This window comes from Phalaenopsis equestris, unplaced genomic scaffold (assembly GCF_001263595.1).
Source record: "Phalaenopsis equestris unplaced genomic scaffold, ASM126359v1 Scaffold000002, whole genome shotgun sequence".
NCBI classification, from domain to species: Eukaryota; Viridiplantae; Streptophyta; class Magnoliopsida; order Asparagales; family Orchidaceae; genus Phalaenopsis; species Phalaenopsis equestris.
In genome coordinates, this window is record NW_018164444.1 from 15,055,425 (window position 1) to 15,072,054 (window position 16,630).

A 16,630-nucleotide genomic window follows, 5' to 3' on the forward strand; every position below is an offset into this window, starting at 1 on the left:
CGCAGTAACACGGGGGAATATTCTCTCTCGTGTTATTCTTGTGTTATTGTGTGTTATTCATGTGTTATTGTATCCTGAGAATATTCCTGGTGTTATAATAACACAATAACACATGAATAACACATGAATAACACAAGAATAACACGGGAGAGAATATTCCCCCGTGTTACTGCGCCGTTTTTTTCTCTGTCGGGAATATTTCCCGTGTTATTCAAGTGTTATTGTGTGTTATTCATGTGTTATTGTATCCTGAAAATATTCTTGGTGTTATAATAACACAATAACACATCAAAAACACATGAATAACACGCAATAACACATGAATAACGCGCAATAACACATGAATAACACAGGAGAGAATATTCCCCGTGTTACTGCGCCGTTTTTTTTGCTCTACCGCGCGAGATGTTGTGGCGTGTTTTGATTGGCTACGCACGTTATTTTTACGTGCGAAGTACTGATGTAATATTTCTTCCTTCGAGAGGGACAATATTCAGATAATTTGAAATCAGATTTTGAAAACAAGGCCCTTATCTTAGACACAAAAACTCCTATTTATAAAAGACTTGACTCAACTTTAGGAAACATTAAATAAGAAAGAAATAATATCAGATTTCAGAATTTAATTTCAGAAGATTTCAGAATTTAGGCAAGACTTTTAAAATAGGGAAGGAAATAAAATCAGATTTCAGATTTAATGCAAGGGTTTTAAATTAGAAGGAGAATAAAATCAGATTTTGGTTTTTTAGGAAAGGTTAAGGGAGGATAGAAAGTAAAGAAAGAAAAAGGAAAAACAAGGAGGGGAGGGAAAGGAAAGGAAAATAAGTAGAAGTAGGGGGTGGTGGGGTTCCCCTACAAGGGGATTGGCCGGTCCAACTGGGCTGGACTTGCACCCTGTCGACCCCCATGAGCCTCTCGTCAAAAGGTCTTTAAGAACCAAACTAATTTGATTTCATCTCAAACCATGTAAACCAAACTAACATTGGGAATTAGAAAATACATCTTTTCTTAAGGTTGTTTTTAAATACATGGCCCAAACTACTGGAATTATCTAAAAAATCAATTAGCGTAGCAAATAACTGTCCAACTTATTGTCTAATATTGTGCTTCTAATTAGAATAGGCATGCTTGCTTGCCTCAAATTTGCTCTTCTTTGACTAATCAAATCTTAATTTGACATTTGTTTTTTATTTAGCAAATCATGATACAAATTCTTTTCTTTCTGCGTTGCAATCTAGTTAATTGTAAAGTAGAAATTCAGCTTTATGCTTGGATTTTGTTCTTTGATATTTTTGGTTGTTTAACACTTTATTATAATGAAAGTGTCGTTGAAAGAGAAATTCTTTTGTTGATTATGTGCGATCTTTGAATTCTTTTAGGATGTATGTCTTTGTTCAACTACAAGAATTAAGATATTTGTTTTCATGCTGCTCTTTGTATTACTTATCTTCTTCTTGTTAACCTCTTTCATCATTGTGTCAACATGCAATTGGATTTTTTTTATCACATATATAGAATACAATTTTAAGCCTAAATCTTAACCTCTATAATGATTTATTATATCTTAAAATTTGTTTTAGTTATTCTATTTTATGTTTGTTGTCACCAATTTATCCCAACTTAAGTTTCTTTTATTTTCTTTGGAAATTAAAAACCTCTACTTTTTTGTATTATTATATTTTAATTTTAATAATAATATTTGCATTAGTTTGGATTAAGATAATCAGATACATTGATGCATTTTGCATCAGTAATCACGTTTGCTAGTTAGGTGGAATAGTTTATCTTTATAAGATTGTCATGGCTCGATTATGGCTTATGGTTTTCCTATTCTACATAGGCTCTTATTAAACTTTTGATTTGAAGCACCTTGAATAGATGATACTAAGCATTTAGTAATGTGTATAAAAATTGCAGAGCCGACCAATATTTAACAAAAGCACAAGATTTGAGGACATGCGGAGTTATGAAGATGAGAGAATTCCTTATAGGAGGCCAGTTCCAAAGTACGGATGCCCTCCTTTTTAATTTTATTGTTTTAAAGTTAATATACATTCAAGTGATTTACAAATTGACTTCTTACTTTAACCTTGTGGCTCCATTAATATTCTATTTGAAAGACGAGTAAACAAATCTCCAGAACAGGAAACGAGGGATGATGATCTTGATGAATTTTCTCAGTAAGTTTCCTGGGATTCTACTAGTATTTTTTTAGTAGTTTGGTGTATTTGTTAATGTCACTTGATTAATTCTTGGATTTAGGGGAAAAAAATCACGTCAGGCTGCTTCTAGACAACATGCTTCTCGGCCAGAAGCATTACCCTTAGATTTTGTAGTGCGTCCACAATCAAAAGTAGATCCTGAAGAAATACGTGCACGTGCTAAACAAGTTGTGCAAAGTCAGCGGCGCCAAAAGGTTCATTTCCTTCTTCTAATAAACATTCTAGACTTTAATTCTTTAGTATAAAATGGTTAATCTTTAATCTGCAATCGGTGGATATATATATATATATATATATACATACATATATTCTTCAAACTACAGAAGCTGATTTTTTTTAGAACAAGGGTGCTGAAAATTATAAAGATATAGTTTAAACATCAGATTCACTGCATTTTATGATGAACTTACTAACTTGTAGGGCAAGGGTAAGCTGTCACTTTTGTTGGGATAAGAAAATGTTTCTGATTTTTTTTTTTCAAATTTAATTTCAAATCTATCCTAGTTGCACTAGAAATCTTGTTTTATGTCACACTTATTGTATATTGCTGCAACATAAATTAAGTATGATGTGCTTCTATCTTTACAAAAATCCATGTAAGACTTGAATTACAAACTTTCATTATGTTTTTTGCTAACTTAAGGTGGGCCTTGGAGCAATGAGTAATCTGCCTCATTAGGGCATATATATTAGAAGTTTTTTAGGCAACATTCACTCTAATTTCAAGGGATAAAGGCTTATGTTAAATTTTTTACACTATAGTGATGGGTTGCGCTAGAATTAAACATGGGGAACAATCTAGTTTTATGTTTTATTCTTTTATATGCATGAATATAATTCTTTCTTTTTTTTAAAAAAATTCAGATGAAGAGGAAGCTGCTGCAGCTGAAAGGACCTAAAAAGAAGCAGCTTCAGGCATCAAAGCTTAGTGTTGAGGGCCGTGGCATGGTCAAGTACCTATAATCACCGAGTCACCTACTTGAAATAAACTAGGCAAGCAATCAATAACATTTATGCTGATTACAATATATTTTATCAAAAACATTATGATGATGATAATCCGGACCTTTCTTTTTTCCTCTTAATGCATATTTTCCTCTAGTCATTCTTAGAAACCAAGTATGCATTTAGCTAAATCATTTTAGAACAACTTCTAATTATGTTATCTTCATTCTTCACTTACCCCTTTTCTCATAAGATTTCATCGTAATTTTTTTCTTGGTGCTTCTTGCGTAGCTTGTGATGGTCAATATATTTAATCCAATAGTTAAGACGGTTTGTATTTGAGATTTATCCTATCAATTAATAAATCTAGTGAAGTAAACTATTTTTGCCTGATCAGAAATTCTATTGAGATCAAACTTTATTAATTCTATCTGCTTTGTTATTGGTGGTTGCTTTGTTGTTCGGAACCAACGTAATAGAAATAAGAAAAGGGATATTAACAAAAAATGGAACGCCTTAGTATTTCTCTTATCATGTGCAGTGTATAGTCTAGATTTGGTAGCCCACTATTCCAATTTGATTTTTTTGGTGGCTGTATTTGTTTGGACACCCAAAAAGGCATATCTCAAGCATATCATGGGAGGGTCTCTGACTTATTTTGAAATTCGAACAATACATTTTATGAACTATTAAGGACAAGAATTTGAATAAAATTTGTGCCAAACTAACATTGCAATGAAGTTTACTTCCATTTGGATGTTACCCTGACAGACATTGTAAATGAAAAAAAAAGGTGCATATCCACTAATGGCTGTCATGTTGATTCTTAGTTACTTTTTTGGTTTCTTTACTTTAGATTTGAACCGTGATCTTCATGTTTTTTTATAGTTTTGATTTTTTAATTTTAATTTTCTATTGCTGTACTTGAAATCAAGCAGGTATTTGCTCAAGAAGCCTACTGCCCTGCAATTTTAACTACTGAATTTTATTCTTAAGGAGAATGGGAATTCCACTGAAATTGAGCAATAACTGTTATTTTTACAATAAACAAATTCTGGGCTGTGCTGTTTCTCGGTGATGGGCAGAGAATTACTCAGCAAGAATTCCGATGAAAAATCTTTTTATAGTGTTTTTTTCCTGGAAATTTTGAGAGTGAAATTGGTCTTTTTGTTACAGGTTGTGCTATCGTTATTTATGACAATCTTTCCAGAGTGAGACCTTCATGGATAATTTACGCTTGGAAACTCTGCACTTGGTAAGAATGTCTTCTATAGAAGAATTACAAATATTCCATGATTCCTATTAATCATTTTTAACTCGTGATTTATTACTTTCCTGGCTCTGTTAGAGAAGCCTTGACCTTGTTAGGTCTCTCTCACTCTCTCACCCCCTGTTCACTCCTTTTCTCACTCTCCGTTATCAATTTTTTTCTTCTCCTCCCTATCACTCATTTTCCCCGCTCTCATCTTCTTGTCCATTCCTGAATCCCTCTAATGGTTTCCTTCCGTATAGAACCTTCATCTTTCATATGTTATATTCTGCCCACTTTTCTGAACTCATGCTTAATTGGTATATCCTTTGGTATCTCGCTCTAGTTATCTTTTGATACCTTTTTATAATTTGCTGTCCTTATTAATTTTACCTTATATCTCCATCATTTATTGTTCTTCTTCTTCTTCATGAATCTCATGAATCATTTACCTTCATGAATCATTTACCTTAATTATAGAGGAATTAAATTGATGTTTCATACTTTAAAATTATGGGAGAGGGTAATTGAACATAGGTTAAGACATATTACATAGATTTCCCATAATCTATTTGGATTTATGCCGGGCATGTATACTATGGAAGTTATACATTTATTGAGAGGTTTGATGGAGAAGTTCATATAGAATAAGGAGGATCTGTATATGATTTTATTGATTTAGAAAAAGCTTATAATAAGGTTCCTATAGATATTCTTCGGAGAGTTATTGAGAAGAAAAGTGTTGATATGACTTATATTCAAGTCATTAAAGATTTGTTCGATCAGAAGGAGGATTGATCAAATATTTTCCTATTTTAGTTGGATTACATCAGGGATCAGCTTTAAGTTCATATTTTTTTGCTTTAGTTATGTATGCTCTCATGTACATTTACAGGAGGATGTAACTTGGTTTTTTTTTTTTGCTGATGATATCCTTCTCATGGATAAGACTAGAGAGAAAGCTTAGGAAAAACTTTAATTATGGAGGTCTAGATTGGAGTCTAAAGGCCTTCGTTTCAGTAGAACTAAAACTAAATACATGGAATGTAATTCTAGTATTAGTAGTTCTAGTGGACAGAGTTGTAACTATGGGTGACCAAATTATTAAAAGGTGTGAATGCTTTAGATATCTCAAGTCTATTTTTCGAAGTGATGGTGATGTTATTAGTAGAATTCAAGTGGAGGAATGCTTCCGGTTTATTGTGTGATAATAAAGTACCTATTAGACTGAAAGAAAAATTTTATAAGATTGTGGTGAGACCTACAATGCTCTATGGCGTTGAATGTTGGCCTGTAAAAAAGAAGCATAAAACTATGTTAAGTGTTGCCAAGATGAGAATGATTAGGTGGATGAGTGGCTTTACACTTAGAGACTGCGAAATGAGTATTCGTGATGGGATTGTTGCTTCAGTAGCGGACAAAATTAGAGAGAGTCGTCTTAGATGGTTTGGTCACATTAAACGTCTACCATTTGATGATCCGATTTGGAGAGTAGATATTTTAGATTTGACTTTTGTTAAGAAAGGCAAAGGTAGACCTAGAAAGACTTGGACATATTGTATAAAAAATGATCTTAATTTATTAGAATTAAGTAAAAATATGACACTCAATAGGATGCAATGGAGAAAAAGATTCATGTAGCCGACCCCATTTAGTGGGATAAAGGTTTGTTGTTATTGTTGCTCTTCACGAATCAATTGCAAACACACAACAAATCAAGATTTTTTGATCTTCTAATCTCAATTACATTAAAATTGTCATCATAGTGCGAAATCCATCACCTAATAAAAATTATGATGCAACATTGCTTTTCTTACAAAATCCTGTGTCAATCATTGAAAATTGTTCGAAGGTTTTGTTTGCACCCTAAAAAACGCCAGCAGCCTCTACAAGCACCTATCTTCCACCTCAGAACTTCTTAATTGACTCTGACCATCAACCACTTCTGTGGAAAATTGAGATTGACTTGCAACTCATTATCTGCAAGTCAATTAAGGTTAATTGTCATTTAACCTTAATTGACTTGCAATTTATTTGCACTAGATAAATTGCGGACTTGTTCATTGTGGCATCAACTTCCTTCTAGATGAAAATGTGGCGTTTGGTTGTCTTGGAGATTTAGAGACTTCATTTTAAGGGATTCTTTGGAAAGAAAGCTCAAATTGCCACGGTCGGTTATAACCTTTGACTTTTTTGATTTTGAATAACCTTAACATTTCAAAGGTTAAATGACAATGTTGAATAGCCTTACGCTTCACCTCCCTAAAGGCAAAACACCTTGGTTTCTGATTTTTCCTTTTAAACTTTGAATAATTTGAATACCCCTAAACCATGTAGAGATGATGAATTTTATGAAATGTTGAGAAGGGCTAAATTGGAAGCTTCTACTTTAAATGGTAAAGCACAATACAAAATGTTTTTTGAATTTTTTTGCCTGAGATAAAAGATCTCTTAAGCATCATATGGGTGATTGTCTGTGAGTTAGTAATATGGTGACATATCTAGTAGGTTGCATGTTCTATGATTACAATTTGGGTATTAGACAGCATGCTTTTTGAAATTTTAATGGCCTGATTGCTCCATAAAAATTATTGAAGGCGATTCTCAGAAGAAACTGTTGAGATTGACGATGTCTCCAAGAGATCGTAGATGTGATTAGATCATCTCAATCAAACATCATACGTGAGAGATCGAGGCTCTAGAAGCTACATTGTTGAATCAAATTTTATATTATAATAGGATAACGATGTATTTAAGTTTTTTTAATTGTTAGATGTTAATATAAATTTAAATTCAGATTAGGATATATCCTATGCATTTAATTTTAACTTATCTAGTTGCCTATTTGTTTAGTTTTGTATGACCATTTTCTGGCAATGAAAAGTAGAAATCTGAAAGTATGTTTTAAAATTTCTCTTTTCCGCTCCCAGTCGAATTCCATCTGCTGAAGCTTCTGTGGTTGCTGCGTTGCTGAATCTTGCTGCCATTGTTTGCCTCTCTGCCTTACTGCTGCTGCTTGGCTTTTGCTGTTGGTTGTTGTTTGCTGCTGTATGCTTGCTATAGGATGCTGTTGGCTACGGTTTGCTGCTGTATGCTTGCTATAGGATGCTGTTGGCTACGGTTTGCTACAGTATTTTTGTCTTCGAACTTGTTGTTGGCTGCTGTTTACTACTTTTTGATTGCTACTTGCTGCTGCAGCATGGAATCAGTTTAAAAAAAACATTGAATCTTATGGTCTCTACAACAAATAAAAACAGAGAACACTATAGATGTTGTTCAGGGAAACATGGGGAAATTTACTGAAATAACAGTGGAGAGTTCAAAATAGAGAGAAGTCATTTACAATATGAAATAACACTCGAGTTATTTGAATTGTTTTTTGCTGTTGCAGTATGGAAGCAGTTTAAAATCATGAAATCTGAAGGTCTCTACAACAAATCAAAAGCAGAGAACACTATTGATGCTGCTCTGAGAAACAAGGGGAAAATTTACTGAAATAACAATAGAGAGTGCAAAATAGAGAGAAGTCATTTACAATGCGAAATAACACTGATAACAATAGAGAGTGCAAAATAGAGAGAAGTCATTACAATGCGAAATAACACGAGTTATTTTTAATTGGTTGATATATCAGTTTATATCAGATCATATTCTTTGATGCATGGTACAAACAAAGTAGATATATGAAAACAAGGCCACTTCGAGTCTTGGAGACGCATAAAAAAACTAGAAAAAGATAAGTACAAGAAAAAACCGAGTCTCAGCTTGCTGTAGTGTAATAACTGTAAAATAAATAAATAAAATAAATTAATAATGATAAAAAAATGTATAAAATAAAAATATTGATCATAATAATGATAATCAAATTGAAGCATATTTTCAGTTCGCCTTTCGAATCAATGAAACCGAGAGAGCGAGAGACAGAGCTGCAGAAGGAGGAAGTGAAGAAGCGAGAAAGAAAAAGAAGAGAAGAATGAAGTCACCTCGTGCATCCGTGAATGTTTCGACGCTTGCGTGGCCAAAGGAGTAGACGACGTCTTGTCGAACCCTAGCCAAAGGGAAGGAGGGAGGAGATTGGCTTCGTGCCTGAAGTGGAGAACCAACCTTGATCAACTAGTCGAGCAGCTCTCGTGCGAAGCAGGAGCTTGCGGGTTTGAGTGGAGGAGGAAGGGGAAGCCTCTGTCGAGTTGCGAACGAAGAAGAAGGAAGCTAGCAAAGCTCGCACATGCAGTTTAGGGTAGTAGAGCGAATGATAAGATTATAATTTAATTAATGAATTATATATATACATACATATGTGTGTGTTGTGTGTGTGTGTGTGTGTGTGTGTGTTAATAAATGCTAATGTTTATTTGTTTATTTATTTTAATTAATGAATCCAATGTGTGTGTGTGTGTGTGTGTGTGTGTGTGTGATGGATAGGTAAATGCTAATGTTTATTTATTTTAATTAATGAATCCAATGTACTTATTGTGTATTAAAATATTAATAATGTTTAATTAAATATGAATTAAGCTGGAACACTTCAAAGAAGAAAATTTTGACATTAAATGTGATTAATTATGCTTTTAAATTACAATATTATTCCTGTTTTTAAATATATTCATGCTTAAATTTTTTCACTTTTATGTCTTATGTTAATAAAATTAAAGTACATCAGATTTTTCATATCGTTATTAATGAAATAAACTTGTTAAAATTGTTTTATAGATAGTTGTTCTATAGTTTTTCTAATAAGAGGTCATCACATTATAGTTTTTCTAAGCAGATGTCACATTGTTACATGACATGTAGTGTAGATTCTAGCATAGGTCCATATTAGTTTATTTCAATGACTTATAAATTTAATAAATGTATATTTTATTGGTATATAAACATAAGTTGTGTCATAAGATGTTTCATAAGAATATACAACATGAAGAATGTAGTATATCCATGAATGCTTGTATGTGCACGACTGGGGGACACTAGTATACTGCGCGTATAGATGCTATTCTAACACCCAAGACAATTGTGATATTTAGATCGTTAACCACTGTGTTAAGTTATTTCCATTAAATAATATCATTGACACATACATTGGATTATTTTATGATTTTTATAAAAATATGAAAGATTAGCATACATATTATTTTCTTTTTCTTGGGTAACTGTTGTTTAGAAGTGTGATTGCTCAGGGACCGGCTTTAAATAACTTCTTATGTTATTTCAATATTTCCTTCAGGTTTAATCTTTTATATACGATGAATATTAGAGGAGCTAACGTGTACATAAGATTGGGCCAACAACCATAGATGTAACATTTATTTGTTAATTTACTTATTTTTTTTAGAGGCTCATTTAATTAATATTTAGATATTAAATTATTAGTGAAAGAAATAGAATAACATAAAATTTAACTCCACCATTCGACTGTTCGACCGTCCGATCGTCAGCTGCCTCCTTCGTTAATTTCGAGCCCTGGGTGGGGTTGTGACATGCAAAAACTTGCTTTTGTGTATTAGGAACCGTAGGGTGAAATTGGTTAAAGACGTAGCTGTGGTGGTGAAAAGATTAGGGTCAGCTAAATATGGGATACCTCTTGAAACAGAGATTATGTAGTGTTTCTTTAAAAATTTTGGACTTGCTAAATGAGAGAATTTTGGTGTTTCTTTAAAAATTTTGGACTTGCTAAATGAGAAAGTTGTATTGGAAATATTTGAAAAGGTCGAGTCTGTTTATAAATGTGATTTGAAGTTTATGAGATTTTCCGAAGGATTTAAGAAATTGAATTGGAAGCCATATCATGACTCGTTGATAGAGATTCTTATCCGGTTGAATTGAAATATGAGCTTGTTTCTTTAGAAATTTTTTAAAGCACGTGTCTGAATTTTCATATATAAGGTGAGACGGGATGTAGGAGAAATACAAGAAAGTGTTTATTTAAGAACTTTAGAAGAAAAAAATACAAGAAATTGAACCCTCACGAAGGGAAATGTCTCTTCTTGGACACCAAGATCAAGATAGTAAGAGGAAGTGTTGAAGACACTTGTAAATTTCAGTTCAATCTTCAATAATTGTCATATTAATACATTTCTTCTATAGGTTCCCAGCAAAAAAAAAATTAAAATTGCAATTGGTTGGAGTGATGTTTCCTTGAAACAAGTGGGTAGTTGGTGGTTACATGGAGAAAGGAGGGGCCTATTTTTATCTGTAAGTGGGCTCATGTGACATTTCTTGTGGCTGCAGATGACTTGAATCCTTTTCTAGATGTCTCTTGATGTTGGCCATAAGTTGATAAGGCATACATTTAATTATTTCTCATACCTAAAGCCAAATAAAACGCTTTCGCTGGCCACACCTAAGGATGACTAATAATGGAATTTTTAACTTTTATTTACCTTTGTGTAAACTTTATGCGTCCTTGCTGCTGTAAGAGTGATGACATGTTCCTGCATCCATTATTACTCACATCACAATGACACATACACAACATGCAACATGATTACTATCAGTCCTGAAAGGATCTAAAAAGATTTTTCTATAGAAATTAAGACAACAAATACTTTATCGCGAACAACAAGCAACTCATACAATTACATAAAAATAAGCACCTGCAATTCATCAGGTAGGCGATCTCCGAAATCCTACAACTCGAGAGGCAGAAAATCTCTCCCAAATCCTAGCCCTATGACTCACAACCACAATCTCATGCATACCCCAACTCTAAATATATTAACTCTATTTATACCCAACAACAATAATAATAAAATACTAAATTACCCTTAGGCCAATAAAAGACAAAATAGCCCTTAGGCACTGGCATAACAATACTCCTCTCTCAAAGAAACACCTAGCCCTCAAGGTGGATAAAAAAAAATTGCTGCTTGATCAAGCTTCTCTACCTTATTGTCACACAGTGAGAATTTGCAATATCTGATCCTTGCAACAATGCCTTGGGGCACAACTTTCATCACACTGAAAAACATAACTCTTTTGTTCGCTAATCCCGAATCTCTATCTCTGTAAGGCGTTTGAATTTTGCTCTCGGTCATGGCCCATTATTCATGTCCTGTGGAGTCTCCCTCTAAATTTCTAATGTTTGAGCTTTTGATATTGTCGTGGTTATTGTAGTTCTGTATGATGCTCCACCTATGTTGCTCCTATAAGATGTTCAATTGCATTTTTATTTTCAACCAATTGCATTAATTTCATAGTTTCCCTCAATCCTTGTGATCTCATCAAATAAAGGGATGCTTGAATCTTTGGCTTAAATCCTTTCATGAAGTTTTCTACTAACACTTATGATATTCCTCTCAAAAGGGCGAATAACTTCTCAAATTTCTCCCTATATGTCATGTTGATCCTCTTCTGAGTTAAGACAGAATTGCTTGTGTAGGTCTTATAACCGAATGACTCGGAAATATTCCAACAAGAAATTCTTAAATTTCTCCCATGAGCTGATCGAGTTTCTAGCCTCCCTATACTGAAACCTTGCTAGAGCTTTTCCCTCCAAAAATAACCTTGCTGTCATGAGCTTCTCCTCCTCATTTATCCCATTGACCGCGAATATCACTCTATTCTATACACCCACACAAGCGTCTTCTTTCTCGAAGATCAACATCTTCATTTTCTTAATCGTAGTATCTTCACCTCAACTGATATTCCCTCTGGTATTTCCCCCATGTATCTAGGGTAAAAGTTTCTCATTCTATCATACTCATATCCCATCTCGGGTTCTCTCATTCCTTCTTCGTGCTCCTCCATACTTCTTGCATAAGCTCTTCTCCATGCTTTAGCCCAACCCTCAAAATCGCTACCCAACCCCTTCTAAGCCCTAGGAAGGGGTTCTTGATGGTGGATGTTTTTAACCTCATGCTCCTCTCATCCAATCTCTTTACCTTTCGATTTAGCCAAGCATTCTCATGGGATCTCGAATTGTACCTTAATAAATTCTCATCATCTACAAGCTCGCGAATCGACTCTCAAATCAATTTTCCATAGAGGAAATCATTCCTTCTATGATTAGGAACTCTTCCATCTTAAATCTAATTTGACTCTTCCAATTTCTTCTCCAAATCATCTACTTCCTCGACCGCGATTCCTCCTAGTATGGGTTACGATCACATTGGGGAACTACTTAATAGAAATTCTTTGAAATTTCACCATCTTAATCCAGAAGTTTCTCGATCTGCTTAATAGAAATTGTCTGAACTGTGTGCGGGGCATCGTTGGAGATACCCACCAGATGTGATATCTGGTTTCTGAGATAAGCAACTCCACTCTTTTTTCTACCCTCTACATGTTGACGCTTAGAAAAGTTTGTGTACTGGATTTCAGGGATTTACGGGCTGTCGAGATCGGGTGAATCGCATGATAGGTTGACAACCATATTCTCAGGGGTACCACAAAACCCCGTCTTACTTGGTGCGCATACATATTTTTCTGTTGCGACGACACCCTGAAACATCTGGTCCAACTTCTCAAAATCGGGTTCAATGCCACAATGTTTGTACATCTTCGCTGCTGGCACCACTTGCAAAATCATATTAAACACTTCAATCAATAATTAAAAATAAAATGAATAAAATTATACGAAATGAAAAATTGCTCACTGCAAGTCTTTCAGTCACCACTCCTCCGAAACATCAATGGTTCGTTTCACTGGATTCCAACCCAAGTCCGTTGATCTTCGTTTCAATTCCTTCTAAATCACTGGATTCCAACCCAAGTCCGTTGATCTTCGTTTTAATTCCTTCTAAATTTTCAATCCTTCTTGAGTTGATCCCACTGTTTTTCATTCGCATCTTGTCATACACCATGCCTATACTTTACTTGAAATTTGCGATAATATGTTGCCACCCTTCCTTATTAAAATAGGTCGTGGGCCTATTTTATAGTTCAATCTTTTTAAGACAGAGGTCACAAAATAATAATTTTGTTTCTTTTTCCCATATTGCTGGTTTATCATTAACTTCGGTCCTATTAGCTATTGTATTGCTAAAATAAATAAATTATTGTAACTTAACAATAAAACAAGTGTAAAAAAAAATTATCTGGAAGGTGTGAAATTACTAAAATTGGAGATCTGATAAAAAGAAATAAATTGATTAATGACAAAACCACCAATCCTGGCCTCCACAAAACCCATACCAGGATCAAGATGAGAATAAGCAGGATCAAGATGAATATTTCTCGAATAAGTAAAATAACAATAAGGTCAAACTAATTACCAATTATCTATAACAATAAGGTCAAACTAATTAACAATCTCTAGCATAACATTACCAGCTTAGCTGTGAAGGAAAATTACCAATCTCTAACATAATAACAGATGTACTGTAAGTAACTAAGTGTATTGGTTATGATAGTCTGGGAAACACCCATATTGGTTCCAATATGTACTTTGCTCTCTATTATACCTCATGGGTTTAAGAAGATGTAACTGGATAAGAGTTTTAGTAAAAGCATTATTTTGATTTTTGGCATCTGTCTTCCTATTTCTCTCTGCTTCTTTATTTCTCATTCTTCGTGGCATCAGAGCTATGTGCTCATGTATTTTCGAGCAATCCTGGAGATCATTCAATTCCACCTTCTTCAAAATCTTGTAATGAGGCCCTGAGTGGTCTATGTTATAGCATACAGATTAACCCTCTATTTATGCAAAGAAGAGAACTTCTAGCAGTCAAATCAGGCATGCAGCACAAACTATTAACCATTCAGCTACAACAGGATAGAAACTACAAAATAGGAAAAGCATATCCGCAAAAATAACATTATTTTGCATAGTGAACCAGTGTATTTATGATATACATATGGCAATAATATATAGCTTATTAAACAACATCCAATATAGAGAGTAGGAACACATCCCTGTAGGTTAGAAAGTAGCAAACAGAACATCCAGCATTACAGAAACTTCCTGAAAGCTACAGCAATATCAAATCCAACTAAATAGTAAGCAGGTTTAAAATTGGATTGGCAACAGCACTTAAGTATCGCTTTTTTGAAAAGATATTGACATAATCACATTCTTTCTTCCATTTCTATCATAAGCTTGGGAAGACCACTATTTGCTTTCTTGATAACAAAAGTCCCCCTACTGACCAAGAATCTTTTTTCCGACAATCTACAGGCAATTTTAAGATTTCAAGGTAGAACAGAGGGTTGATCAAGTTTGAAATCAATTTTACTATAAATAATACTCAAGTATTCAAAAACTTACTGTTACAGAATGTGAGCCATCTAAGACTAGATTGCTTTAGATTCCAAGGGTGCTACTTCAACAAATCCTGCTATGAGCAATCTGCGCTCCAGTGAATACTCTAATTCAAATAAATAAAAACAAAAAATTATTTTGTAATTTTTTGAAAACAGCTCGATAAAATAATCTACATTAATAATTCAACAGAAAATAAGAAATCCTGGAATTACCTGACCCAAGAGCTCACTAGGTTCCAGAGATAGTCTGAACAATAATCTTTCCACTGGGCTTAAGAAATCTAATTATCTCCTCAAGCCACTGCTCATTAACTAGATCAGGTTTTTGACATACGGAGATAATGATATCCAATGATGAGGACTAAATTGGCAACTCCCCTTTTGTCATAATATCACCATCAATTGTGTAACTTCACAATTTAGAACTAAAACATATAAATTTTCCAAAAGAAATAAAAAAGAAAAAGATAACAAAAGACAAAATATCATAGTTGAAACTGGCATCACTTAAGCTTTCCAACCATGATCAAATAAACAAAAAAAGCCCTGACGACAAAAAAATAAATAGATTTTCAAGCAAGAAATCAACTAAGCTCATGGTGGCAAGAGAGACGGACGGACTAAAGAATAAGCAAGAAAAATTATACTTCCTCTGCATGAAGCACCAGGAACCACGCTACAACGGAAGAAGGAAGAAGCGGGCTGTGCAACTTCAAGGGAGAGGATGGAGAAAGAGGGATAGGGCTTCCTTTCAATGAGAAGACGAGAAGAAGAACGAACGATCAAACTATCAGAGAAGAGGAACAAACAGGGGAGAAGACGAATGAACGAACACCAGGACCAAGGAACAAACACGAGAGGGGAGGGGGGGGAGAAGCAGAACTTGCTTTCGCTTAAGAACCTGAACGAACCAACCTTCTACCGGAGGGGGGGGGACAACTGAGTCAAAATAGAATCAAGGAACGTGGGCCGTGGGGTCAATCCTGCAACCCGTTTTTTGCGAAAACCCTATTGTTTGGTGGCCGCGAAGCTCCTCCAACCGCACCCCCAAACAATAGACCTCAGCAGTGGGGTGCCGCGAAGCTCTCCAACCGCGCCCCCAAACATACCCTATGTCAATCGCACGGTAGATGAAATTCATCTTAGTATCAACACTATTATTGTAGAAGCCAATACCTTCAAAATGAAGCCTGCTATCATCCAAATGGTGCAGAAGAATCAGTTTGGGGGAACACCTACCGAAGGCCCTAATCTTCATCCAACGAGCTTTTTAGAATTTTGCGTCAAATTCCGCTATAACGGTGTCTCCAACAACGTTGTGAGGCTAAGACTTTTCCCTTTCTCTTTCAGGGATAAAACAATAATATGGTTGAATTTCTAGCTCCTGGATTAATTAGGACATAGAATGATCTGGCCCAGAAATTCTTACCAAAGTGCTTCCACCCTAAAAAAATTGCCAATCTTAGGAACGACATTATCCCTTTTTGCTAACATAATGATGAGTCAATTTATGTAGAGTGAGAAATATTTAAGGAACTTTTGAGGAAGTGTCCCCACCACACATTACTAGACTGGTTGATTATTCGAACTTTATGCAATGGACTGGTAGGATCTCTATGATCGATCATAGATGTTGTTGCATGTGGTTCCTTTATGTTAAAACTTTTCGATGAGACCTATTCTTTGATCGAGGAGATGACACCGAATAACTTTCAATGACCTTCTGATCGAGTTAACCCTAGAAAGGTAGCCAGCGTATATGACACACATTTTCTATTCATATTGACTTAACAAGTGGCGACTATCTCTAGGAAGCTATATCAATCATGTTTGAATCAGGCATAAGGACCACTAGTCATAAAGGAAAATTCATTTGGACATCTGATGAATCCTAGTGCTTTGCCTATAGAGACCATGAATGCCATCAACAATAGGTTTAATAACCCTTATTCTAATACTTACTATTCTCGTTGGAAGAATCACCTTTATATATATATATATATGTATATATATA

The 16,630-nt window shown here is 34.4% G+C and overlaps 1 protein-coding gene across 1 annotated transcript in view; it reads left to right on the forward strand.

The window, feature by feature from the left end:
* LOC110036025 (protein IWS1 homolog 1-like) overlaps window positions 1–16,630 on the forward strand; it is a 26,572-nt gene that overhangs the window by 6,734 nt on the left and 3,208 nt on the right. The window contains 4 exon segments of the mRNA XM_020740376.1: window positions 1,918–2,006; window positions 2,121–2,180; window positions 2,263–2,416; window positions 3,087–3,215. Coding sequence (XP_020596035.1) covers window positions 1,918–2,006; window positions 2,121–2,180; window positions 2,263–2,416; window positions 3,087–3,185 — 402 coding nt within the window. The 3' untranslated portion in view covers window positions 3,186–3,215.